We start from the raw sequence: 27478 nt of genomic DNA, 5'->3' as shown, positions 1-27478 counted from the left end.
TGTTTGACACATTCTAAAAACCGCCACCTTTGAATGAAGACTTAGGGCCAGAGAAAGCACATAGAGGTGGAAAGACCCATTCTTGACACTGGTGAATTTTGTGACCATGGACAAGTTGTTCAACTTCTCTGCTGGTGTCTGATCACTTTCTGTAGCAACAAGGGCTATACATTTTCAAAACGACATCTTATTTGTCTTTTTTTCTGTGTAATTCTTTCCATAGCCTAGGAAATTCCTTTTTTATTAAATTTAATTTTTTATCTTACATTGGAGTATAGTTGATTTATAATGTTGTGTTAGTTTCAGGTGTACAGCAAAGTGATTCAGTTATATATATCCATTCTTTTTTCAGATTCTTTTCCCGTACAGCTTATTATAGAATATTGAGTAGAGTTCCCTGTGCTGTACAGTAGGTCCTTGTTGATTATCTATTTTATATATAGTAATGTGTATATGTTAATCCCAAACTCCTAATTTACACCTCCCTGCCACATTTCCCCTTTGGTAACCATAAGTTTGTTTTCGAAGTCTGTGAGTCTGCTTCTGTTTTGTAAATAAGTTCATTTATATCATTTTTTTTAGATTCCACATGTAAGTGATATCATATGATATTTGTCTTTCTCTGTCTGACTTACTTCACTTAGTATGATAATCCCTAGGTCAATCCATGTTGCTGCAAATGGCATTATTTCATTCTTTTTAATGGTTGAGTAATATTCCATTGTATATGTGTAGGAAATTCTTTTAGTATCTGTGTGTCTCCTATATCCATCCAGCTTGTAGATCAGGATGTAAGAGCATCTTCAAATGTGGGTTGAGATGATGGAGAGGAGTCCTTGCTCTGTGTTCTCCCTGATCAGTCTATCTTTCCCTTCCTGTAGAGACTACTGCTATTCATTCATTGATGCATTGCATTTAATATTTATAGACCTACCCCATGCCAGGCACTGCTCTAAGAAGTATGGGAGCAACACAGATAAGGAGTTAACACATATATTTCGGACACTGTGCTAAATGCTTTCCATGTATTTTTATTTATTTATTTTTACTCTTTTTTTATGAAGTATAGTTGATTTACAATGTTGTGCTAATTTATGCTGTACAGCAAAGTGACTCAGTTATACACATATATACATTCTTTTTTTATATTCTTTTCCATTATGGTTTATCCCAGGAGATTGGATATAATTCCATTTGCTATACAGTAGGACCTTGTTTATCCATCCTAAGTGTAATAGTTTGCATCTAATAACCCCAAACTCCCAGTCCATCCCTCTCCCTGCCCTCCCTCCTCCTTGGCAACCACAAGTCTGTTCTCTATCTTTACATGTATTTTTAGTTCGTTTAATATTTAGAGAAAGAGAGAGAGGGAGACTATTACTATTGTTTTTATTGGAAGTGCATCTGAGATGCCCCCTGATTACACCTACACTACCCTTTATTGTAACAAAATCTCTTACTTCCCTAAAGAGTATTAGAAAATTTTAGTGGACCTGGAGGGAAACAGTCTAATGCTTATGTGTGAAAGAAAGGCAGACCCTCTTTTGCTAAAGCTCCATTTGACCTAGTTCTTAAATAGGATTCAGTCAAGGTAGCTTCTCGCTCTCTTTTTTTTCTCTTTTCCCCTCTAGCTGCAAAGGCAAAAGCAAGTTCCTGCTGATGAAAGGTGTGAGAAGGTCAGTCCTGAGGGTGGAAATGTGTGGCCAAGGGAAGGATCTGGAGGCTTGTAGTTCCCAGCTCAGCAACTTCAAGCTTCCTCAAGTCTCCACCACACACAAAAAAGAGAATTTGGCCACCATTGGCCACCATCGCCTTCCCCATCCCCTAAGATTCTCTTGAGCTATGCAAGGGCTCCCCACTTGGGAGTGCTGTAGGCTCTGCAGTCAAGCTGCCTGCTTGGGGTGTGGCTCCAGCACTAGCTAGCTGTGTGACCTTGGGAAGGTTACTTAACCTCTCTGACCCAGGGTTCTCTTCTGTGAAATGGCCAGGGCCCCAGATAAAAGTGCCAAAAGGAAGAAAATATAGCTCCTGCCTTCAGCACCTCATCGTCTAAAACAAATATCTCTAATTTCATGTAGTAATAGAAATGTGGACAAAGGGCTGCCAGAGCAGAGAGCACAGGGTTGGAGAGACATGAAGGCTGCACAGAAGGGATAACTTGTAAGCTGGGTCTCCAAAGACTCAAAAAAACCATTTTTCCAGCAGAGAAGTGAGCAGAGTTGCTCAGGAAGAAGAAACAGCACACAAAGGAATGAAAGGGTAAGGTATGTGTAGGGAGTAAAGACTAGTTTAGACTGATTGGAGAATTGGACATGTTAGGTAGGAGAAATAACAGGACGACGGCTGGAGAAGTTGTCTTTCATAGGATATGCTAAGAGGTTCACATTTGAACCTAAAAGCATCTGGGATCTATTAAAGGATTTAAGCAAGGAAACAAAATGGTCAGATCTGTGTTTATGTGAAGGATGGATTGGAAGAGGTAGAATTACCCCCAAGTAATCTTTCAGAGACTAAGGCAGATAGGAAGAGTTGTAATCAAGACATATTTTGGAGGTCAAATGAAATGGCTTGGTGACCCATGTACTAAGCTCTAAGAGTGGTAATAGGGATGGAGGAACAGTTCATGTGGACAGAATAGAAGTGGGATCCTAGTACTTGTCTCCAATAAAAGGTTAAAAACGCCCTGTGTCCTGGGATTATCTGTGGAACAGGTCTCCATCCATGGTAGAATAAAATTAATGTGTTTTTCTTTATGATTGTTCATTCCACTGAGCTTGTTGGTTTAATTCACTGACTGTTATACTTCTCTTTAGAGGGCCTCTTTCCTAGAAAATCTCATCCTCCTGTCTCCCCTAAACTATTCTTAGTTTTGATGGAGATGTTCAGGATGACAAAGATGCTTAGAATGCCCAGTGAATTCATAATTATTTCCAACACATCTTAATGGTTTTTTTTCTTCGAAAGCCAGTGAAACGCATTGTAGCAGCCGGAGCTACACACAATGCCTAAGCTTCTAAGGGTGCTCTCATATTCCCAAATGGTATTTTTTCTTAAGAGAAGAACAAATTTTCATCTCCAGTTCCTTTTTTTTTCTATTAAGGATTTATGGATCTATAAAATGTCTTTTCAGAGTAGGTTATTTTACCTTCAAATTAAATACTAAAGCCTTTTCTGTAGCCCTTTAACTTTTGAAATTTGCTGTCTTTGTTTTCACCGAAGGCAGTATTTAACAAGACATGCTCCCTGGGAAAATAGGAGTATGAAAAAAATCATGTGTGAATCTAGAAGAATTTATTAGGGCAGCGTGTTGAGGAAGAAGAAGAAGTCTCAGCAAGACTCTGATACGCAAAATTCTTGTGCTTGTTGCACCAAGATTTGGAATTCACCTCCTGTTTTCCATGTCTCCTTTTAAAGTATGCATGTTCCTAAGGTGCTGAATTAAGCATTTTTAGTCAACAGCCCTCACCATTTCTGACCTCCTAGTCTCTCCACATGTTCCCCTCAAACACAGTTGCACACGCCACCAAATCCTATCTCCTTCATCACAGTTCTGACAACACAGTTGCCTTGCTCCAGAACTTGATTGTCTCCTCTTGCCTACCAGCTGATGTCTGAGATCAGGGAACTGCAGCATGTCAGGGCCGGGAAAGGCTTTACATTTTCCAACCACTCCGTTCCTCTCTAAAGCAGAGACACCAGCTGAACAGACAGGGAATTTGCCTCCTTCAGAGACAAACAGACTGTGGACTGTGATAGAGGAGAATATTCTATGTCTTCCTATGTCTTCCCCTTGTTGGCCCTGGTTCTAAACCTTGGAAACATTAAGAACAAGTTTAGTCCCTCTTCTATGTGACCCCACTTCAAATATGTGCTGACAAGAATCTCATCTTTCTTGAATATTTTCCAGAAAGCTTAACAGTTCCTCATCGTTCCTCATGTAATCCCATGGTGGTCGCCCTTCTCACCATCTTCCAGGTCATTACATATCTCTAAAATGGAGATGCCCAGAACAGAATTCAGGTTTCGGGTGTGCTGTGGCTGGTGTATAACCTCACTCTCTAGACTGTATCTCTATCGATGCAGCCTAAAGCAAAATTAGTTTCTGGTAGCTATATCACATTTTGATTCAAAACAAGATTAAACCATAAAGCCTTTTGCTTTCACATGTGTTAGGTTGCATCTACTTCAGAGGTTGCACTATTGACTTTTTAGGCACTGAAATAATCGATCTTGATAAATACATATTGTTAGGCTTTAGCCATCTCACCTACCTGTCAGGATTTTTATGGATCTTGATTCTGGAGTCCAGTGTACTCATTATGCCTACTGTGTCATGCTCAAATTCTGTCTTCTTCTAAGTTATTGATAAAGTCACAGAACTGGATAATACCCAAGTTGTTGAATCATAGTCACCACCTTTACGTATGGTTGTCCAACTGGATATGAATTTGCCGTGTTTTACTGTCGTCTAGCCTAAATTTATCCAGATCATCTATGAGGAGATGAGGAGAGAGCTTACCAGATGCTGGGCCGAGGTCCACATTTACTGCACCTACAAGAGTGCCATGATATGTGAGTCAAATAACCCAAATCAAAAAAAGAAGTGATGTTAGTCTATTATCACCTGCTTTTAATGAACCCATGAAGACTCACGGATGTTTTTAGGGCCTTCGGAACAATACTTTTAAAATAATTAATCCTGATACCATTTCTGAGATGAGCAGCAAACTTACTTTCCCAGGAAAAGGGCACAGCCCTCTACTCTTGGGTCTGTGTTCTTCCTCTTTGCCTGGTAAGGCCCTGACCACAGCCTGTGGTGAAGCGCTGCCTGTCATCCTAGGCGGTCAGTTCCTATGGGGCACAAGCCAGTCGCCAAGCTTTCCCTTTACCGTCTAGTGCTAAGAAAAGCTGAGCACCGAGAAAGCCCTCGGTGAGACATGGTTGGCTGAGTATGTCACAGAAGAGCGTGTCTGCCAAGGGCACCACTTCTTCCCTGGCTGTGCTGGGTAGTGTTTTGAAATATGAAATGCTCAAATCTCAGCAGGGTAAAACCAGCCGTCCTGTCATTCAAGACCAGCCAAAGCCACTTCTTTTTTACAGGAAGGCAAAGAAGTTGCTCGGATTGAGCTGTTATCATTCTTATTACCATTAAGCTCTTCTTTGTAGTTTTTGTTGTTGTTGTTTGTTTGTTTTTGCTGCACTGCACGGTTTGTGGGATCTTAGTTCCCCGACCAGGGATTGAACCCGGGCCCTCAGCAGTGAGAGCACAGAGCCCTAACCATTGGACCGCCAGGAAATTCCCTCTTCTTTGTGTTATTATTATCATCAATCCTATCTGCCTTTGCCATTCTAGGATACAGCCGCCGGCTCCTTGTGTAGTACAGTTGTGTGGGAGCTCTCCAGCCCCTAGGTCATACTCTGAGAAGCCTCTGAGGGGAAGCGCCAATCATGTGGGGAGGTCAGGAACCGTGCACGATGTCTCCTCCACAGGTGGAACCAGTCCTCTGAGTCCTCACCAGTGCACCAGTCCAGACTGGGAATCCCAGACTCAGTCATGTTGCAGGGCATGAAGCATGAAGATATGTAAGCAAGCAGGGTTACCATAGCAGCCATTCTGACTCATGGACTCGCTTCTCCTTTTGTCTTCATGGTTCTGCAGGAGTTACATGAGAGGGGTGATGGTATTTTGGAATAGGGTAGCAGCACAGAGATGGAGAAAATTGGACAGACTCTAGATATTTCTGAAGGGAAAAATAACATGACTTGCAGATGTGGGAGGGTAAGAGAAGAGGAGGAGTGTAAATTTGATGACTACCAGATTTGGGGAGCTTCTGGGAAGATGTGTTTACCAAACTGAGATGAAAAAGACGGGTAGGAAGTCCGGGGGCAGGAGAAGGAAATCAGCTCCATTTTTGAAATACTAAGATTGAGATGCCTATTAGACAGTTAACTAGACATCTAAAGAAAGCACTTGGGTATATGAGTTTATAATGCAGGGAAGAGGCTGGGATGAAGATATAAATGTTGGAGTTGTCCATACGTAAGTGGCATTTTAAGCCAGGGAACTGGGTAAGATCAGATAAGATAGTGATGTGAATCACTATCTTTTTGGTCAGCCGTAAAGTGCTTTACATGTATGGGATGTTATTCTCCTGTCCATTCCTAGGTGAGCACATCATTAGTCAGAGTAATACTTTCTAATGTAGGGCCAGTCCTATGGAATTAGATCTAGAATCATTTGAGGGAGTGATTCAGAAAAGGGAAAGGAGTGAGCTGATGGCAGTCCTCTCGCAGTCCCCTGTGAGGGCTGAGGGGTTCACTCGTGCCCCAGCACCGGCTCAGAGAATGTCATCCTCCAGGAACACTTCCAGTGCAATTAATCATGTTAATATCTATAAATAAAGTGCAATCAACAGTTACTTTAACAGTGCATGCTAATTATTGGTAGGATCTGTCACTGAAAAGAGGTGTTTTTGCCAATTTTGTCATGTCTGGGGCAAGCATCAGGAATATAGTTGGAGTTTCTGGGAAAACTGAGCGACCAAATCGTTACCAGCTCCCATGTTACAGGTGGGCCAGGTTTGGGCCATCAGTGTAATTGTTACAGTGAGAATTAATGACACTTAAGGGAAATGCTGCAACTGGGATTTCCTCTCCACTTGATAAATAATGATTTCTTGCTGCTTTATCTTGCAAGGGATTTTGTTTTTGTAAGAGTCTCTGTGAGAACAGGATTTCTCAGTGAGTCAGTAGTGCTGGGGAATATCAGGGTGGGTGGTGACCAAATGTCCCATAGCTTGGTGGCTTCCTGGACATTTGACCCAAAGTCTCGAGGAAGCTAGGCTACTGGGGCTGCAGCAGATGTCCAAGAGCCCTTGCACCTCCTCTTCATTTGTGCATCAATTCAAGAAATACTGACTAAGCTACTCCTAAGTGTCAGCCACTAGGAGAGATGGATAAATGGGACTTCCCCTGGAAGAGTACAGAGGCCAGTGAGAGTGAGAAACATGTAATCAATTGTAATAATAACAGCCACCTCATATTTACTGCAGATGCAGGTTTTCTCATTTAATCTTTTTAACAGCCCTAGGCTTTAGATATTAATTCTAGTTTCCAAATGAGGAAACTGAGAGCAGAGAACTGAGAAACTGAGAAATTATGTAGCTTATCTAAGGTTGCATTAATAATAGGGAGGCACTAAGACTTGAACTGAGCTTCATTCTGTTGTACTATATGTCCAGGTTTCAGGGCTTTTAAATAACAAGTCCTCTATATGTTTTATACCCCCAGCCTCAATTCCCACTCTTCCAAGCACATACTTTCAACTGTTTATTTCAAAATATACCTCCATATTTTTTCAATGATCTATTTTATTTATTTTTAGTTTTAGATTTCTATTTAATTTTATTGTGGAAATTGAAGATTTAGCTCATTGCACTGCACAAACATACACACTCTATCCTCCTCCATCTTCTCAAAATAGTAATATCATAAATTTGTAGAGATAGTTATTCATATTTATATCATTATTGCGTAAACTTAGTTTATAGCTGAACCATGTAGTGTGATTACATTCTTTGTTCCCCCAGGAGTTGGTCATTTGTATCTCTAGCCTGGCTCTTCCCCCTGATCTCCATACTCATATCTAATTGGCTACCTGACATCCCCATTTGGATTGTACATATAACGTATGCAGAACTGAGTTCTTGGTCTCTCCCATAGCCCGGTGCCTTCTCCCTCACCATTTAGAAATGAGGGTTAATGGCAGTTCCACCTTTCTGTTAACTCAGGCCAAATATACTGGAATCATCCTTGACTACTCTCTTTCTATCATTTAATCTATTAGAAAATCCTATTGTTTCATCTTCAAAATTTGATGACCTCTCACCACTGCTTTCTCTGGACCAAGCCACATCACCTCTCACAAGGTTCGTTGCAGTAATCTCCTAACTGATGGCCCTGCTGCTACCCTTGTCCCCTCAGACTATTCTCAACACAGGAGCCTGAGTGATCCTGTTAGTCACATTGTGCTACTTTACTGCTTCAATCCTTTTAATGACTTCCATTCCCACTCAGAGCATAAGCCACAATTCTTTTGATAACCTGAATGATCGGGTCCCTCACAACCTCTATGACCTGACCACTGTTACTCTCTGCCTTTCTCACTATCTCCTTTCCCTTCCGCAGACATAGCAGGTACACTCCCACCTCAGGGCATCTGCACTTGCTCCTTGGTCTGCGTGGAATCTCCTCCAGTTAGCCGCATTACTGGCTTTCTCACCTTGTTTCTCCAGGTCCTCACTCAAAAAGGCACTCTCTTGTGAAGCCTTCCCCACTTAACATTTTATTTAACTCCTCAACACTACTTAATCCCTCTTCTCGACTCTTTTCTTCTCTGTATTTTTTATACATGTGTTATTATATGTGTATTTATGTGTATGTGTATATGTGTATATATACGTGTGTCTGTATATAATTTATTTTGCTCATTATCAAGCTTCACACATAAGAAATATGACTCACGATGGCAAATGACTTTTGCCTGTGGTTTGCTGATGGATTCCCAGCACCCCGAAGAGTACCTGGCAAATAATTGCATTCCATCAATGTTTGCTGAATGAAGAACCAACAAATGAGTTATCTTGGTTTTATTTGCTGTGTGTGGGTGTGTATGTTCATGTGCCTATCAGTAACTTGTCCGAAACTCTGTCAGATGTTTAAGTCTCTTAATAAATACATCAGATTTTATTTCTTTCTGTAGAGGACAGCCTTTAAGGGCATAGAGCAGGGAGTGGGTGGAGAGGCAAATGAAGAGAATCAGTACATAAGACAAATGTCCATACATGCATGAGTCAGTTTCTGAGCTCTCTATACAACTCCATGGGCTTATTTGCCCGCACAAATACTACACTAGTCCAGTAGCATTCTAGTTAAGTTTTCCTATCCAGTAGAGTAAGATCTCCCAATTTGTTCTTCTTCAAGAGAATCTTGACTGCTCTTGGCACTTTGCATGTCCAAATTAAATTTAAAATCAGTTTGTCAAATTGTAATCTGATTGGAATTACATTTAGCCTGTAGATCAGTTTGGAGAATATCTGTATAATATTGAGTTCTTCCAATCTGTGAACATGGTATATCTCTTCATTTATTTAGACCTTCCTTAACTTTACTAAATAATGCTTTATCTTTTTTCTATAAAGAAATAGTGGACATTTTGGGGTAAATTTATTCCAAGGTTTTGTTGTTTTCTGACGCTATTTTAAGTGATGGTTTTTTTCTATTTTTTTTTAACCTGTTTTTTCTGGTATATAGAAATGAAATCTATTTTTTTTACTTATCTCATATCCATCAATCTACCAATCATCAAGAAACATGCTTATTAATTCTAATAATTTATCTGTAGGTTTTTAAATTTTCTTTTCTTTTTCTTTCTTTTTTTTTTTTTTTGCCACACCGCACGGCTTGTGGGATCTTAGTTCCCTGGCCAGGGATTGAACCCAGGCCCTTGGCAGTGAAAGTGCAGAGTCCTAACCACTGGACCTCCAGGGAATTTCCCAGGTTTTTAAAAATTTCTTTACACAGAGCATCATCTAACAATAAATGACAGAATGAATTCTTCATGTCAAAACTTTATAGCTTTTATTTCTTTTTCATACCTTATTTCCCTAGCTAGGACCTCAAGTACAGTGTAGAATAGAAGTAGTAATGTGTCTTATTTCTTATGTTAATTGGGAAGCTTTTCACATTTCACCAGTACGTACACCAATGCTGCAGCCTTGTTTTTAGAGGCCCTCCATCAGATAAGCAAATTCCTCTTCCATATCTGGTTTGTTAAAAACTCTTATCATAAATAGATGCTTGATTTTTATCGTATTTTTCTACATTCACTTAGATAATTATATGACTTTTCCTCTTTATTATATTACTATGGGCAATTATATTTTTAAAACTTCATATGTTAAATTAACCTTATGAACTTGAGATAAAACATATGAGAGGAATAATTATCATTTTCATGTTTTTCTGCATTCAGTTTTCTAATATTTTGTTCAGTTTTTTAAAAATCTCACTTCATGAGTGAAATTGGTCTGTAATTTTGCCTTTCTTGTAATGGCTGCCTCCAATTTTGGTACCCAAAATATGATATCTTCAAAAAATAAATTGGGGTGTATTCCCTCTTTTTCTCTTCTCTAAAAGTGTTTGCATAATATTGGCTGCATTTTTTCCATAAAACTTTAATAGAATTCACCAGTGAACCCAACTGAGCCAGAAATTTTCTTTATGGTGAGGTGTTTAATTACAGATTCAGTTTTTTTAATGAGCCATAGAAATTTGGAGTCTTTAATTCTTCTTATATAGATTTTATGTTTTGTGTTTTGAAAAACGTGTACATTGTGTCTAATTTTTAACATCTGTGGGCGTAAAGTTGTTTATAAAATCTTTTTATTCTCTTTTTAATGCTTTTAGTAAAGATCCATAGTTGTGTTGCATTTCAACAATGACATGGTTATTTTTGCCTTTTCTCTCTTGCCCCCTCTTTTTTATCTGTTTTAACAAAGCTTAGCAGTTTTTATTTAGCCTTTCCAAAGCTAACTTTTGGCTTCATTGATTTACTTTAATATATTTGTTTTCTATTTCATTAGTTTCTGCTCTTAAATTTATTATTTCCTTCCTTCTACTTACTTTGGGTTTAATTTGTTGTTCTTTTTCCAAGTTCTTTCAGATGCTTTGATCACTGTTAATCAGCCTTATTTTGTTCCATGCTATGTGTTTAAAGCTAAAAAGTTTTCCCCTTAATCTGAATTTTAAGCATTTGTGTGGGTCCTGTGTATTTCTCTTTTACTCTCATACTGCTACCACACTCACAGCACTTCTGACACCAAACATGTTGGGGTTATTCCTATACCAAGCAATTCTGCGAGACCAGCTGGGTGTCCTGCAATTCTGACACTATCTACCGTATTAAGGACTCAGTCCCATGACACTGCCCCTGGCTTCAGATGCCAGTCACAAGTAGCAGGTCCCCAGGTTACCCGCAATTTCTGTCCAACTTGGCTACAGATCAGAGATTCCCATGACCTCCTCCTTGGATTCGATTATTTGCCAGAACAGCTCACAGAACTCAGGGAAACATTTACTTGCTTTACCAGTCTATTAAAAGATGTAATAAAGGATACAGATGAACAGAGATACGTAGGGTGAGGTCTGGGAGGGTCCTGAGCACAGGAGCTTCTGTCTCCATGGAGTTGCGGATGTGTCACCTTCCTGGTACATGGATGTGTTCACCAACCTGGAAGCTCTTTGGAACCAATACTTTTGATATTTTATGGGGGCTTTCTCATGTAGGCATGATCAATTATTAACTTCATTTCCAGCCCTCTCCCATCTCTGGAGAATGGGGGCTGGTGCTGAAAATTTCAAGCTTCTAATCATGGTTTGGTCTTTTTGGTGACCAGTTCCCATCCAGAAGCCATCAAGGAGCACCCCATCAGTTGCCTCACTGGAACAAAAGATGCTCCTAGTACTCTTATCACTTAGGAATTTACAAGGGTGTCAGGAACCCTGTGTCAGGAAAAGGGAAGAAAACCAAATATATATATTTCTTACTATAAATCACAATATCACAGCATTCCACATATTTTGAAATGTATAATTTTTATTATCATCCAGTTCAATATATTTCTAATTTTCATTGTGATTTTTATTTGGAACCACGGTTTATTTGGAAGTGTATTTCTTAGTTTCCAAACATATAGAAACCCTCTAGTTATCTTTTTATTACAGAGTTCTAGCTTAATTGCATTATGGTCAGCTCTCATCCTATCTAACATCTCTGCCACACCCTGCAGTTAACTAACCTCCTTCCGGATGTCTTCTATGACATCAGCTGTTGACCTCTGTGTGAGAATGTGTGATGGTTAGGTACACAAGTGTATGGACCACAACCACTTCTCCCCTTTTCAGTACAGGAAAATGTGTGTGAAAAGGCAAGCTGAAATAAGGGCATGGTGTATGTATAGCAAAGGATTGACTCAGCAAGCTTGGGGTGCCTAGACCCTACCCTAAACATTCCAAAGAAAGGACTAGTCCTTGACTGAAAGATAACCTCTAAGCCCTTAGAATATCCTGACTGATCGGAGTTCTTTGTAAAACAGACCTTGGACCACACCAAATATTTTTTGCTAATGGTGTGATTTATGATGGACACTGGTTTTTGTTCATCTAGGGCTCTGGGCTATGCTGATCCCCCTCTGATGAAGGGAGTAAAGACTGACCAGCTAAGGTTAGTCATGTGGGTACCCGGTACCACGCACAGTAAGAACCTTGGGCATCAAGGTTTAGGTGAGCTTCCCTGGTTGGTGATACTTTGTATATGTTGTCACACATCACTGCTGGGAGAACTAAGTGCTGTCTGTGTGACTCCACTGGAAAAGGGCAGTTGGAAACTCATGCCTGGTTTCTCCTGGACTCCACCCTATGTAATTTTTTTTCTTTGCTGATTTAAATCTGTGTCCTTTTATTGTAATAAACCGTAACTATGAGTAGAACAGCTTTTTTGGGTCCTATGCGTCCTTCTCATGAATCATCAGACCTGAGGGTGGTCTTGAGGACCACCCAGTACAGTGGTACTCAGAAAATATTGAGGAGACTGGGGTATCAAAAGTCTGTTGATAATGATTCTCTTTGCCTAAGTTTTGTAACCTACTATAAAACCAAAGTTCAATAATTTTGGCGATGTTAATATCATGCAAGTAGTATTAAAGAATAATTCTTCAGAACGTCCAGTTATATATATCAGATGAAAATATGAGATTGCCTCCACTCCCTCATGAGGCTCCTCACAAAATGATGAACTGTAAAAGACTTTTGCTTTGACCCTTCAGTTATAAATAAAGACAATTAGGGATGTCCTAGAAAACCAACATCATGAAAGAGAAGGTCCAAAGTAAACAAACAGATCAACTGATCACTGGAGAAAAAGAGATTAAAGCAAGAGAAAAAACATTCCAATTAACATCAATCACTGAGGACCAAGCAAAATCAGTGAAAACAAGATATCAGTACCTTTCGGGGAAATTTCAGAAAGTACAAGTACAAAGTAAAAGTACAAAGAGACAATCTTAAAACCTCCTTGAGGGAAAAAAATCTGCAAAAGAATGGCATCAGACACCCTAGCTGGAACATGAAGTACTAGAATATATTGTGACAAAATAAAAGATTCTAAGGTAAAGTAATTTTAACCTAAATTCTGTGCCCAGCTAACTTTCTTTAAAGAATTAGAGCACAGGGACTTCCCTGGTGGCAAGAATCTGCCTGCCAATGCAGAGGACACGGGTTTGAGCCCTGGTCCAGGAAGATCCCACATGCCACGGAGCAACTAAGCCCGTGCACCACAACTACTGAGCCTGCGCTCTAGAGCCCATGAGCCACAACTACTGAGCCCACGTGCCACAACTACGGAAGCCCACGTGCCTAGAGCCCATGCTCTGCAGCAAGAGAAGCCACCGCAATGAGAAGCCCGCGCACCACAATGAAGAGTAGCCCCCTCTTGACACAACTAGAGGAAGCCTGCACATAGCAACAAAGACCCAACACAGCCAAAAATAAATAAATAAATAAATTTATTTTTAAAAAAAGAAAGAATTAGAGCATAATAGAGATTACTTTAACTACCTGTGAACCCTCACTGGAAAAACAGTACTCAAGGACATACACAAGGAAAATGAAAAATGTATCTAAGAGTGGGGGATGATATGGGTTTTATGAAACTGCAGTGAGCAGAGAAATAAATATTTTAACCATAGTTTAAATGTTTGCTAATAATTTGGCTGTGAAACAGTAGAATGGGAAGAAACCATATTTTAAAGGACAAAATCATAATAAATTCCAAGAGGAAGAAGATTTGGATACAAAATTAACAAGCTTGATTTAATAGACATATAGAAATATGTCCCCTACAAATAGAGCATAGGCATTATTTTCAGACATATTTGAGCACAAATGAATGGGATAGGATAGGATAATTTTTTCAATGGTTAAAACCATCAAGACATATTCTCTGAATTCAGGACAGTAAAACTAGAAGACAAAAATACAGTCCTCTGTAAAATGTCTTTTCAGAATTTTTTGATCCCCATTAATTTACATACAATAAAATTAACAAATTTTAAGTGTACAAGTTTTGTCACATGTATATAGTCATGTAACCACTACCATTTGGTTCAAAATAATCTTTAATATCCCTTATGATTTTTTTCTTTGATCTATAGGTAATTTAGAAAAGTATTGTTTAATTTTCAAATATTTGGAGATTTTCCAGATATCTATGACTGAATTCTACTTTAATTTTATTATCGTTAAAGAACATACTTTGTATGATTTCATTCATTTTGGATTTAATGAGAATTTTTTAATGACCCAGAATATGATTTATCTTGCTGAATGTTTAGTGTATATTTGAAAAGAATGTGCATTTTGCTGTTGTTTGACGGAGTATTAATAGGTAGAGTAAATATCAATTACATCAGGTTGGTCAATAATACTGTTCAAGTCTTTTATATCCTTACTTCTTTTCTGCTTCCTTGTTCAATGAATTACCGATAGAGCAGTGTTGGAATCTCTTAACTCCACTTGTGGGTTTGCCTATTTCTCCTCTTAATTCCATCAGATTTGTTTAATATATTTTGAAGTTCTGTTATTAGAAACATACGCATTTAAGATTATGCCCTCTTGATGATTTTAGCCTTTGTCAATGAAATATTCCCTTCCTCCCTGGTAATATTCCTTGCTCTGAAATCTTCTTGATATTAATATATCCACTCGAGGTTTGTTTACATGGCCTAATTTTTTCCACCTTTAAACCTATCTTTGTCGTGATATTTTTTTTAGTTAATTTATTTATTTGGTTGCACCGGGTCTTAGTTGAGGCAGGCAGGCTCCTTAGTCGCAGCTCACCAGCTCCTTAGTTGGGCACGTGGGCTCCTTAGTTGCGGCCGACGGGCTCCTTAGTTGCGGTTCCCGGGCTCCTTTGTTGTGGCGTGCGAACTCTTAGTTGCGGTATGCATGTGGGCTCTAGTTCCTGGACCAAGGATTGAACCTGGGCCCCCTGCATTGGGAGCGTGGAGTCTTAACCACTGCACCACGAGGGAAGTCCCCTCTCATGATATTTTAAGTGGATTTCCTGTTGACAGCATATGTAGTTGGGTCTTGCTTTATGATCCTATCAGAAAATTTATGTCCTTTCAATTGAAGTTATCAGGTATATACATTTAAAGTAATTATCAATATGGTAGTGTTTAAATCTGTCTTTTCTATTTGTTCCACCTGTACTTTCTTTCTTTTTTTCTTCTTTATTTCCTGCCTTTTTTTGAATTGAGTATTTTTATGGTTACAGTTTATCTCCAGTAATGGCTGATTACATGTACTTATTGGTTCTTTAGGTGGCTACTCTATGATTTAAAATATACATCTTTACATTATTCTATCTAATATTTATTATTTCCTTTCTTCTGCTTATTTTGCTTTTAATTTGTTTTATTTGCTGGGTTCTTGAAGTGGAAGCGGTGGTCAGTGAATTGACACTTTTCTCCTTGTGTAATATAAGCATTTTAGTGGTATAAATTTCCCTCTGAGTACTACTTTAGCTGTATCCACAAATTTTTGTTGTTTTTTCATTTCAGTTTAGTTCGAAATACTTTCTAATTTCTCTTTTGATTTCCCTTTTGATCCATGGGTTATTTAGAAGTTACTTAGTTCCCAAATATTTAGAGATTTCGCAGATATCTTTTTGTTATTGATTTCTAATTCATTTCCATTGCAACCAGAAAATATACTTTGAATCTTCTCATATTTAATTGAGACTTGTTTTTTTTGTTTTTTTTTTTTTACTTAATTAATTTATTTTTGGCTGTGTTGGGTCTTCGTTTCTGTGCAAGGGCTTTCTCTAGTTGCGGCGAGCGGGGGCCACTCTTCATCGTGGTGCGCGGGCCTCTCACTGTCACGGCCTCTGTTGTTGCGGAGCACAGGCTCCAGACGCGCAGGCTCAGCAGTTGTGGCTCACGGGCCTAGTTGCTCCGCGGCATGTGGGATCTTCCCAGACCAGGGCTCGAACCCGTGTCCCCTGCATTGGCAGGCAGATTCTCAACTACTGCACCACCAGGGAAGCCCTGAGACTTGTTTTGTGGCCCATAATATGGTCTATCTTGTTCAGTGTTCTGGGTACACTTGAAAAGAATGTGTATTCTATTGCTGTGTGGTAGGGTGTTTCTTTAATGCCCCTAATTAGGCCAAGTTAGTTAATAGTATTGTTCAAGTATTCAAATCTCTGACTACAGCTTGTTTATCCTCACAATTCTACAAGTTTTTGCTTCATGTATTCTGTTAGTATGCTATAAAGTGCATAAATATTTAGAATTGTTATGTGCTTTTGATGAATTGACCCCTTTATCATAGTGAAATGACCCTTTTTGTCCCTGGTAATATTCATTGCTCTTACCTATACTTTGTGTGATATTATTTTAACCACTGCAGATTTCTTTTTATTAGTGTTAGTGTAGCATATCTTTTTTATTCTTTCACTTTTAATATACTTATATCTTTATATTTAAATTAAATGTCTTGTAGAGAGCATGATATTGGGTCTTGCTATTTTACTGAATTAGATAATCTTTGCTTTTATTTTGATGCTTAGATCTTTTATATTTAATGTAATTATTGGAATAGTTGAGTTTAAATTTACCAGCTTACTATTTGTTTTCTATTTCTATCATCTTTGTCTCTTCTGGTCTTATTCCCTTTTCAGTTTTTTCTGCCTTCTTTTGGATTAACGTAATATTTTTAAAGCATGTATCTTATCTCTTTTGTTGGCTTATTAACTATAAATCCTTGTATTATTTTAGTCATTTCTTTTGGGTTTATAGTATACGTCTTTAATATACACAGCCTAACTTAAAGTGATATTATACTACTTATAGTATATATAGTACAAGAACCTTACAACAATTCTTGTTTCATATCTTTCCAGTGAATAACCCCAATAAAATGAAAATTTCTCTTTCTCAATATTGATTTTTTCAGTCCCAGGGAAGACTCTAAAACTCCCTGCTTGGGTTACATACTCATCCCTGAACAGACAATAGTGGACAGGGGCATGAATATTTTGGTCAGTCTGAATTCCTGCAGCAGCCCTTCTAGAACTTCATGGAATTAGGAAGGACTTCACCAGAAGAACCCAAGAACAGGAATGCAAAAGTGCGCTAGTTACACAAAAACTAGAGCTATCGTAGACCACTACAGGCGAACATACCACAGAAAGAGTTTACAGATTGGCAGGTAGAGAATTCACACACACACACTTGCTATAAATTCCCTACATATATATCTTGCCAACAATACGGAACTTGGCCACACAAAGCAGGAGCAAATGAAGCATTTCTCTGTATGACATTTTCCTTCCCCTTGTACCCACCAGGGCACCTCTGCATATCTGATTTCTGTCAAGCTGGAAAAGAAGCCAAACACTCCACAACTCTTTCATATTTGACTTTTATCAGCATTCTGGAAAAATTTTTACTAACAATATAAGCACTTCTGTATAAGACAGAGTTTCTCAACCTTGGCACTATTGACATTTTGGACCAGATAATTCATGGTAGTGAGGGGCTTCCCTGTGCATTGTAAGATGTTTAGCAGCGTCCCTGGACTCTACCTACTAGATGTCAGTAACACAACTGCCTCCCCAGTTGTGACAATTAAAAATAATGCCAAATGTGCCCTAGGGGAGCAAAATTGCTCCTGGTTGAGAACCACTGAATTAAGGAATGTTTATAAACATCAAGATCTACAGATGCTTAACCCCAAATCAGCATCAGCTGATGGGGAGAAAGCAGAGTTAGCATTAGGTGCCATCAACTTCTGTTCCGTATCCCAGCAAGCCCATCACTTCTCAGGGGACCACATCTGTTGTTCACCACAGCAGAAACAGCTCTCAGCACCTGGACGAGAGCAATGTTCAGCAACCACAACCACGACAAATGTTAGAAGAATAAGTGAATAAATGAATGGACGGATGGATGATGGATGAAAAGAAAAATGTGCATGATTATCCACAGTGTTACTCTGGGGAAAGGAGTGACTTAGGTGGTAGGTACATAAGAAAAGGACATATTTTACGATTATACTTAAAAACTTGTATTTGAATTTTATCATTTTTACTTTCATAATTTAGATAATTTTAAATGATTTATTTTTAAAACACTTGGAAATCAAACCAAGCGTTTTCCCCTTAATAAACCTTTCTTTAATTTGCTCAGGGTTTTTTTTTTTTTAAGTACGAAAGTGGACTTTTGCCCTAGTTCATATTCTGAATATATAACCAAATCTGAAGCGCAATTTTTTTTTCCTTTTAACTCGTGAGCAAACAGCAATATAATATAAATATTTATGAATGAGGTTTACGTTGGGGAAAAATGTACTTAGGACAAAAGTAGCTTGACACATTACGTTCAGTTATGTGCCTTGGGCTTGAGGGCAGGGACTGCATCGTCACATCTTGAGCCCTACAGAGCTTGTGCAGTGTGGGCCCTCAGAAATTGGATGCCGAAAAAATGATGATGAAACTTCTTAGGCATGGTTTTGGTTGCTCCTGTTTTACTTTGTAAAACCAAGATTATTGGGGCAGGATGAGAGGAGAGGGGGCTTGAGCCAGGTGCAGTGAAAAGTCCTCTGAGAAGAACATGTGTCTGGGCCTTTCTGCTTAAGGCAAACAGGAAAGGTCCAAGGGCAAAGGAATAGGCCAGGGAGTATAGAGGGGAAAAGGTAATTTATGGGGACAGCTGTTGCTCCTCTTTCTCCTCCGCCACCAGCAGGAAGCTGGGTCAGATCCTTCAGTAACAGCAGACCGTACTCCTGCCGTTGGGAACCCGAGAGCACAAAGCAGTCCAGCACCTGCCCCGTGTGACACCTCCACCCCAGGGCGAAAGGCCCAGCTACCTGGGGCTCTTGATATTAGGGCTCCAGGAACCAGAAGAGCCTGGCCTGCTTGCGAGGAGAGGTCATTTATTTACATGAAGCAGGGAGAGCTCGAGGATACAGAGCAATCCATCTGCCTTAGCGACTAAACAGACTCCCTTCGCCTCATCCTCCTGCAGAAGCGGTCAAGGAGGGAGGCTGGGCGAGGTGACCTTACAGAGCAGAATCTGTGCTTCTAAAAATAGTAGCATCCTTGGAGAATCAAGGAGGGGAGGGGAGGCTGTGGATGTTGAGGGCAAAAACCGGACTCCCCAGAGCATTGTCAGTATGAAACTGTATTAATTAGACACAGACACCCAGCTCGATAACCTCAGGTATCACAGAAATTGAAACTAAATGAACTGGCTTTTTTTTTTTTTCCTTTCTGGGTATACTTTCCCTGGGCTAAAAAGGAGAAAGAGAATTGTGTCTTCTGACCTATTTGAATGACTGCACACTGCCCCAGGAGATGTTTTCCCCAGCAGAGGGAAATGGGGCTTCTTAGAGACGCATCGAGAGAAGGCAAGAGCTGCAGCAAAGTGGGAGCCAGGGGGGTCAGCCGTCGGGGGCCTGCGGGGTCTGGGTCCCCACCTATCTCTTCCTGCCTGGAGACTGTGCAGGGGCTGGGCAGGTGTCCAGGTGTGTCCAGGGCTGTCACGGGCTGCCACTCTCAAGCTGCTGCAGGGTCTTCGTCGAGAGCCCTGTAGGGACTAGGTGTTTGCAGGGTCCAGTGGAGCCACGTGCTGGTCTGCACAGGCTGCACGTGACCAGGTTGCGTGCGGTGCTCTGGTGGGTGGAGGGGCGTGTGCGCGTGCGCGTGCTGGAATGGGGAGTGTTTGCAGGAGTGTACGGAGGTATTGGGGAGGGGAGTCTCTGTAGGGAGGTGTGTGGAGCTATAGGGGAAGAATGCATATAGACGGTGACTGTCTGGAGGACACTGCGGGCTATGTGAGGCCTGTGGGTAAAACTGTGGCGGAAGCTAGGTAGGAACTGGGGGTTGGGAGTCTCCAAGGGGCTGTACGGAGACCTGTCTGAGAGAGTGCACAAGGCTGTGGGTGGGCTGTGTGCAGAGCCTGTCTGGGGCTGCCAGTGGGGCAGCCCAGCACTGTGGGGCACCTCTTTGTGTAGCTTTGTCCTGGGGGCTCTGTGTGGATGTGATGGGGATATGAGTGGAGCCACACGGCGGGCTCCGTAGGGGATAGCTAAGGCTATGGGAACTTCCGCTCTGGGGGCTGCTGTGGGCCGCGGGACCTGTGTGATGCTTTGCAGGGCTGCAGGTAGCTGGAAAGAGGGGCAGAACCCTGGATGGGCTCCACAGCTCTGCCATTTAAAGACGAGTGTGCTTCCTTAGGGATGGTGCTCCCGAAGTGCAGGCATTTATTCTTCATCTGCTTGATTACGTGAAGGGGAAGGGCACCAGGCATCTGGGAGATGAGCCGAAGGAGCAGTGCGGTCCCTTGCAATGCTGCCCTGCCCCTGCCCCTGTGTGCACCAGGCTGAAGGCACTTTCTAATGCTTCAGTTTGTGCTCTCTCAACAGGACAACGTGGATCTTGGAGAGCTGATGTTTTCCCTCTGCTATCTTCCCACGGCTGGCAGGCTGACCATTACCATTATAAAAGCAAGGAATTTAAAGGCAATGGACATAACAGGAGCATCAGGTGGGACAATCTCAAATGCAGATTTCCTCCTACGTTCTTATGTAGCACCTTATGAAGCTTCCAGTAGAGTAATAAAGTGCGTGGACTTTGGAACCAAACTGCCTAAGTTTAATCCTAGTCCTAGACCTAATAGCTGTGTAACCTTGGGCAAGTCACTTAATCTCTCTGGGCTTTAGATTCCCCATCTGTAAAAAGGAGGACAATAATAGTATCTGGCTCTTTCGGTTGTTACAAGATTAAGTGAGTTAATACATATGACACCTAAGAACGGTGCCTGGCACACACTAAATGCTCCTCGGTGTTAGCTCTCATTATTATTACCATTATTCTCTCTTAGGTCTTCTCCTTCACATAATTGTGGACTGGACCTACAGTTTGCACATGCTGATATAGCTTATCTAATTGGGTCTTTCCTCACACACAAGCAATCATCATCACCTCAGGCTTTTAGAAGATTGATATCCAATATCCTTATATAAAAAGGTGCATCAGTGAACTATGCAGTTTGGTTTTTCCAGTGAATCAAGCATGTAGCCTTAAATTCTAAACCCTAACAGAAAAAAACCCTGATATGCAGTTCCTTTTATACAAGTTCACAAGCCACCTCTTCAGGGGCTCCCAAAGTGTGGTCGCAAAACCCCCAGTTCACTGGCTTTTGGTCACTGAAATCAAAAGGTGCAATATATTTTGCTTCCTGGATGCCAGTGTTTTATTCAAGCAGAAAAAAAGATATGGCCTCTTCTGGCCCTCTAAGTCCCCCTAGACAGTGTATGGGTGTCAGAGCAACACATGGTTAGGCAGGTGAAGCAAGAAGGACTCCCCACTGACCAGAATAGTGAGGTGAAACCAGGAAAGCTCCACCTGAAGCAGAGACCAGCCTTGCCACCGGTCACCCCATCCCAGCATGGCACCACAAGCAAGCCTATGTCCTTTCTCTCCCTGCTGAACTGCTTCTCCCTTTGCAACCCGACTGCAAGCAACTCTAGGGCTTGAGGCCCCTGCACTGAAGGAAACCCACCGCCCCCCCCCCGCCCCCGCCCAAGTTTTCCCAGTCCTCTAGGAATTTAGCTTCTCCCTTTCCTAAAGACCTAGTTTTTAGGAAAAAATTCCCCGAGGTGGCTCCAAGTCAGGTCCTGCAGCCTGTTTCCCCATGCTTTGGAAATGGCTTTGCATTTCCCTTCCTGTGACAGCCAAGCAGGTCCTGAATCCTAATCTAATTCGGTAACATGTTTTCACACTATTTTTAAATTCCACTCATTTTGAGGGGAGAGAGTCCTGTGCTTCTTCCTGAATGAATGACTTAATTATCCCAACTCCAGTCCCTGCCCAGACATCGTGTTAATTAAAATCCTCCAACTCCAGTCCACAGGCAGGTAAAGGGGTTCTGCCTACCATGGTCCTTGAAACTCTTCCGTGACGAAACCGCTGGCCTAAATCTGCGTGTATCCTCACAGTACCTCTGCTTCTCATGGCCTGTACAGATCCCTACGTGAAAGTCTCATTGATGTGTGATGGCAGGCGATTGAAGAAGAGGAAAACGTCCACCAAGAGGAACACTCTGAATCCTGTTTACAATGAAGCCATAGTCTTTGACGTCCCTCCCGAGAATATTGACCAAATCTACTTGTCCGTAGCGGTCATGGATTACGACCGGTGAGAGGCCTAGAGCTGTTTCTCCTTGCAAGTCCACTGTGCCCAGGGTTGGGGGACGGGGGGTGCCAGCCGTGGATTCTTAGCTGGCGTCTTAGTGCAGCCACAGGAGAAGAGTCGGGTGAGCAGCACACTGAGAGCTGATTGACAAGGCGTCACCATTTTACAAGCAATGCGGTAGAGTCAGATTACCAAAGTGCCTCTAAGCTCTCCCATTTCTTCTGTCTTTCTCCTCCTCCATTCTCCTCCCTCCTCTACTTCTTCCCCTCTCCATCCCTGTACACCCCTCAGAATCTCAGCTTAGAGAACTGTGACCCCACAGATCTTAATCTTCTCTCAGGCAATCCTACCTGGCCTTTATCAGAAAGATTCCACTCAAAACAGCAGAATGATTACTTTAGCCAGACCATCAACATTTCTAAATACATAATTTCGTTCTTTTTTTTTTTCTTCTCCCAATGTGTTTAATAAAGATCGTTTCTATCCACTTAAGTCTGAAAGCAAACACAGAAATGTTCTCTTGAAAATGCTAGAATCAGGATGGATGACAGGGTACATTAAAATGTATAAGATTCTCGACTTTCTAATTAATACAGCACAGAAGAGATATTTATAGCCTGCATTGTAGCCAATTGTGTATTTAAAGGACAGATTTGAAAAACAGTCATTTTAATATGCAAAGGAAGTACCAACAGGGAATTATACATGTTAAACCAGTCATTAGACTGAAATTCAAAGTCTGTTTTTAATTGGAAACCTCCCACATGGTCTGGGCACAATTATAAAAAGAAAAAAAAATCTAACTTCTAATATCTTACAATAACAATATTATTTGCAGCGGAAAATTTTCCCACAGACCCCTGAAATGTCAGTAAGGCAGCCTCAATGCCCTGAACACTCTTTGCAGAGATGCCTGGGTGAAGCATAATCGTCTTGCAACCCAGGGAGCACGTGGGTTGGCTCAGCTGCCATGGGTGTGATAGCCCACGCTGGGCGGTAGACCTCATCTTGTCTCCTCTGGACGACACACAACACAAATAGTGTCGGGCCACAGGAGGGGACATTGCCCACCAGCCGTGGAAGGCTGGGCCAGTATTTTTCAAGCTATTGCCAAGTTTCCCGCATCGACAAATCTGATTATGTGAGCTCTGCTTCAATTTAATTCTCAGTAAACTCATGAATCTGGCCTGGAAAAATCCATGGCAGAATTCATGGGGCTTCTGCATGCAACTGATTTTAATGAGCATAGAATCCAATATCCTTCACACTGCTTCCCCACCCTTGTCTCCCCCTTGCTCCCTAGACACAAATAGGAGAAAAATCCCTCATCCTTGTAGGAAGGGAGAAGAAAGAGAAGAAGTCTGTGAATTTGGATCCCAGAGAGTTAAAGGATGGGCCATGTCATTCTGGATATATGCAAAGGACTTCTAACCAAAAACCGTTAAGGAAAAAAGAAATGGTCCAAGGCAGAGATCTACCCAGGGATGTTTCAGAAATACTAGCTAAGTATTAAAGGAGCTGAGTATTTCTGCAGTAGGGAACTCAAGTTGGGTCAAAGAAGCAAAACTGGGCTTGCAAGGAAGGAGGGAAGAGCACAAAAAGACAACATGTTCTCTAAAGAGAGGGGTTGCAAGATGACCCAGGAGCCTCCTCCACTCTGCCCCCTTTGTGAGCTCAAGGCTACAGCTGACAGACTCAGAGCTTCTCCCTTACCTGTACTTGGTTCCCTCTTGCAGGAATGAAGCAGCCATTAGTGCAAGAAACTCGTTTCAGATGGCCCCCTTTTCATTACATGGATTTGGAGGCCTGAGGTCAACCTTGTTCCAGAACCAGAAGGGGCATCCTTGGCATGCAGCAGGGGGTTCTTCCAACACAGGTTCTTGCGAACAAGCTAAGCCATGCCAGTGTTCCGACAGCTGAGCTGTGTGAGGGCCAGATTCTGGTCTTCCTCTCTGTGCCCCAAGTGAAATATTGGAACCCGAGTCCTAGTGGCTATTAAGCTTGGCCTGTAGTTTTAAATTAGGGAATGAAAAAGACCACCCCTTCCCTAATTCCTCTATCAGTTTAACTGAGTAGTTGCTGCTCTTACATACCAAAATTTAAGGAAAAAACTATTGTGCACCATTTTCACAGTGTAGGTCACAATGAGATCATCGGCGTGTGTCAAGTAGGCAACGAAGCTGAGAGGCTGGGCAGAGACCACTGGAGTGAAATGTTGTCATATCCGCGCAAGCCCATTGCACACTGGCATTCCCTGGTGGAGGTAAGACCCTACTCCCACGTGCTCCTCTTTGCAGAAGAATAAATGCTTTACTGTTGAAATGCAGGAGCCACCAAAAATGTGAGTGTACCAGGGTCTATGGTCATCAATGTGTTTCCCTGGTTGCATTTCCTGGGACCGCTTGTTGGGAATTGCATTCAATCTGAGATTGAGTCTGTGCTCCCTGCCAGTCTGGTAGGTTTTGAACATTGATCAGGGATCATCTGTTACTTTGATTGTTTTCAAAAAAGATCAAGATTCTCTTATTTCATGTTATGGCTTTGGGTTGACATTTGGAGGACATCTGCAGGATCTGAGTGAGTGTGGAGGTCCAGGCCATCATAGAGTGACTTACAGCTAGCATCAGAAAAAACTTGAGACCGGGAGAGAGGACGCATGGATTCTGAGACTGGCTGTAGCATGAACCTGTGATTCTGGGCAAACTGGTTAGTATCAACTGTATATGATAAAAACCCCCAAGTCAACAAACCACAAAATAACAAGTGAAATGGAAATTTATTTCTCTCTTACATAAAAAAGGTCCAGAGGAAGGTTGTCTAGGAAGGTTGTCTAGGCTGTTAAAGTGGCTCTGTGGTTGACAGAGATGTAGACTTCTGTCTTTCTGCTTCCCTGTCCCAGTGTGAGGTGGTTGTTTTTTTTTTTTTTTTTTTGAGGTCACCTCATTGAGCAATATGGCTGCTAAGCTCCAACCATCACATATCTTCCAGGCCATAGAAAGGTGAAGACAAGAGCCAAAAGCACACACATTCCTTTTTAAAGGATTTTCCTTGATGTCTTATGCAACACTGCTACTTCCATTTAAATTAGTCACAGAACTTAGTCATACAGACATGTATGGTTGCAAGGGAGAGTAGGAAGTGTATTCTTTTTGTCAGTGGCCATGTGCCCAACTGAAAAAGCAGGATTCTCGTTGCAAGGTAGAAGAAGAGAGTGGATACTTGGAGGCAGTGGACCATGGTTCTGCCTCCCAGCCTCATTCATTCACTCACTCCCCCCATCCTTTCCTTTTCATTTATTCTTCCCCCATTCATCCTTACTCAGTGACTCACCCTCTTTTTTATTTACTAACTCATTCTCTCAGAAATAAATCGCATTCACTAAGTGACATTTCTGTGGGTCAAATGCCATATTAGATAGAGAAAATATAGATGTAAGAAACCTTTCCTTCCCTTGAAGAGCTTATAGACCATAAGAGAGAGGACGGCGTGTAAACTAATCACTGAAGTGCACAATCGTAAGCATTATCATCTACATCAAGTGCTACAGGGGCACCAAGGAAGCAAGTGTCATGCTTGGATGAGCTGGTCCCTGAAGGCTTAGTCCCTCCTGCTCTTGGGAAGCGAAGAGAGCTGAGCCCCTGGGAATAGGGACACCAGAGAGCGTGGGTTCCAGGCAGACAGCTTCCGCTTACTCTCCCAGGGCAGGCAGCTCTGTTCCCTGCAAAGCCATCCTGAGAGGCCAAGACCAGAGCCTCACCCAGTGTGGATTCTGCTGCCCTGGCCAGTCAGGAGAGTCTAAGTAAACATGTAGGGTAGCCATGGAGAGGCAGGAGGGCCCCAGGGGATGAAGGGACAGTCTTTCTTTGTTGGAGATCCTGCTGGAGGGGAAGAACAGGACAGGGTCTGTGGACTGATTCTAAGCTTCAGGGCCTCCGGGTGGTATACTCAAGGAGAGCCTAGGGCCCTCCTAATTTGCAGGTCCTTGAGGACACCTCTGTCCTTGGGCCGTAGAAGTAAAGACTGTTTCCTGGGCTCAAAATTAATCCCTACGGAAGACCATAGAACCTGTGAACCACTTCACAATGGGGGGGGACTGGTGCTAGGTAGTGCACATCACTTCTTCAGTTCCTGGTGGAATTCTCAGAGGAGTCTCTCTGTGGACTGCCAGAGCCTGTCACTAGCAGGGGCAGTTAGAGCACTTGTGATAGGCTTTTTGCGCCCTTGCAAAGTCACTGCCGACTTTCATTCTTATTTGTAACCTGAAGTGTCAAAGGCTGTCAGGGCTCTATGCCTCTCGGGACACAGGAAGTGGGAAAGGAGTGAGGATCAGGGGTGTGGCGTGGGGCTGAGACGGGAGCCCTGATTGTGTGCACAAGCACTTCTGTCTCAGTGACCTTGCCAGGGAGCGACTGTGGATGGGGCTGTGAACACGGGGCCCCGAGCACGGCGCGTGCACCTTACAGGAGGGAGCGTGTGGAAAGCGGGCCCGGGAGGCTGCCCTCACTGCCCAGGCGGGAGCACCCTGTGACTGGCCGCCCGGGAGCCACGCCGTAAACCCTGAGCGCTTGGCTTACTGCAAATCTCTGGTGGACAGTTTTGTGAGAGACACATGTTTTTAGAGTTAAACCGCTGAAACTTGGGGGTCATTTGTTACAGCAGCTAGAATTACTTCGGTGAATTCAGTGGTCTTTTCTCAATGGTTGCAGCAGAACTAAGGAAATGAAATGTCCCTTATATGGAAGGCAAACCAAGGGAGGCTTTTCCTGCCCTGTGGCTTCATGTGTCATGTCTTTTTTTAAAAAAAGAAAAATTTATTTATTTATTTATTTATTTATCCTTGGCTGTGTTGGGTCTTCGTTTCTGTGCGAGGACTTTCTCCAGTTGCGGCGAGTGGGGGCCACTCTTCATCGCGGTGCGCGGGCCTCTCACTGTCGCGGCCTCTCTTGTTGCGGAGCACAGGCTCCAGATGCGCAGGCTCAGTAGTTGTGGCACACGGGCCCAGTTGCTCCGCGGCATGTGGGATCCTCCCAGACCAGGGCTCGAACCCGTGTCCCCTGCATTGGCAGGCAGACTCCCAACCACTGCGCCACCAGGGAAGCCCGCTTCATGTGTCTTTGAAGTACATGCCTGGGACTTCGGATCCATCCTGAGAGGAGAAGC

The 27478-nt window shown here is 42.0% G+C and overlaps 1 protein-coding gene across 3 annotated transcripts in view; it reads left to right on the top strand.

The window, feature by feature from the left end:
- Positions 1-27478, top strand: part of SYT9 (synaptotagmin 9) — a 185418-nt gene that overhangs the window by 114277 nt on the left and 43663 nt on the right. For 2 of the 3 annotated variants that reach the window (XM_082341596.1, XM_082341597.1), the window contains exons 4-6: positions 20548-20668; positions 22150-22321; positions 24452-24581. In XM_082341596.1, the coding sequence (XP_082197722.1) occupies positions 20548-20668; positions 22150-22321; positions 24452-24581 (423 nt within the window). The remainder of the gene's footprint in view (positions 1-20547; positions 20669-22149; positions 22322-24451; positions 24582-27478) is intronic. The other variant, XR_014231410.1, reaches the window with a different exon arrangement.

This window comes from Balaenoptera borealis (genome assembly GCF_965194805.1).
Source record: "Balaenoptera borealis genome assembly, chromosome: 11".
In the NCBI taxonomy this organism is placed as follows: Eukaryota; Metazoa; Chordata; class Mammalia; order Artiodactyla; family Balaenopteridae; genus Balaenoptera; species Balaenoptera borealis.
This window is presented reverse-complemented; position numbering and strand designations above follow the sequence as displayed.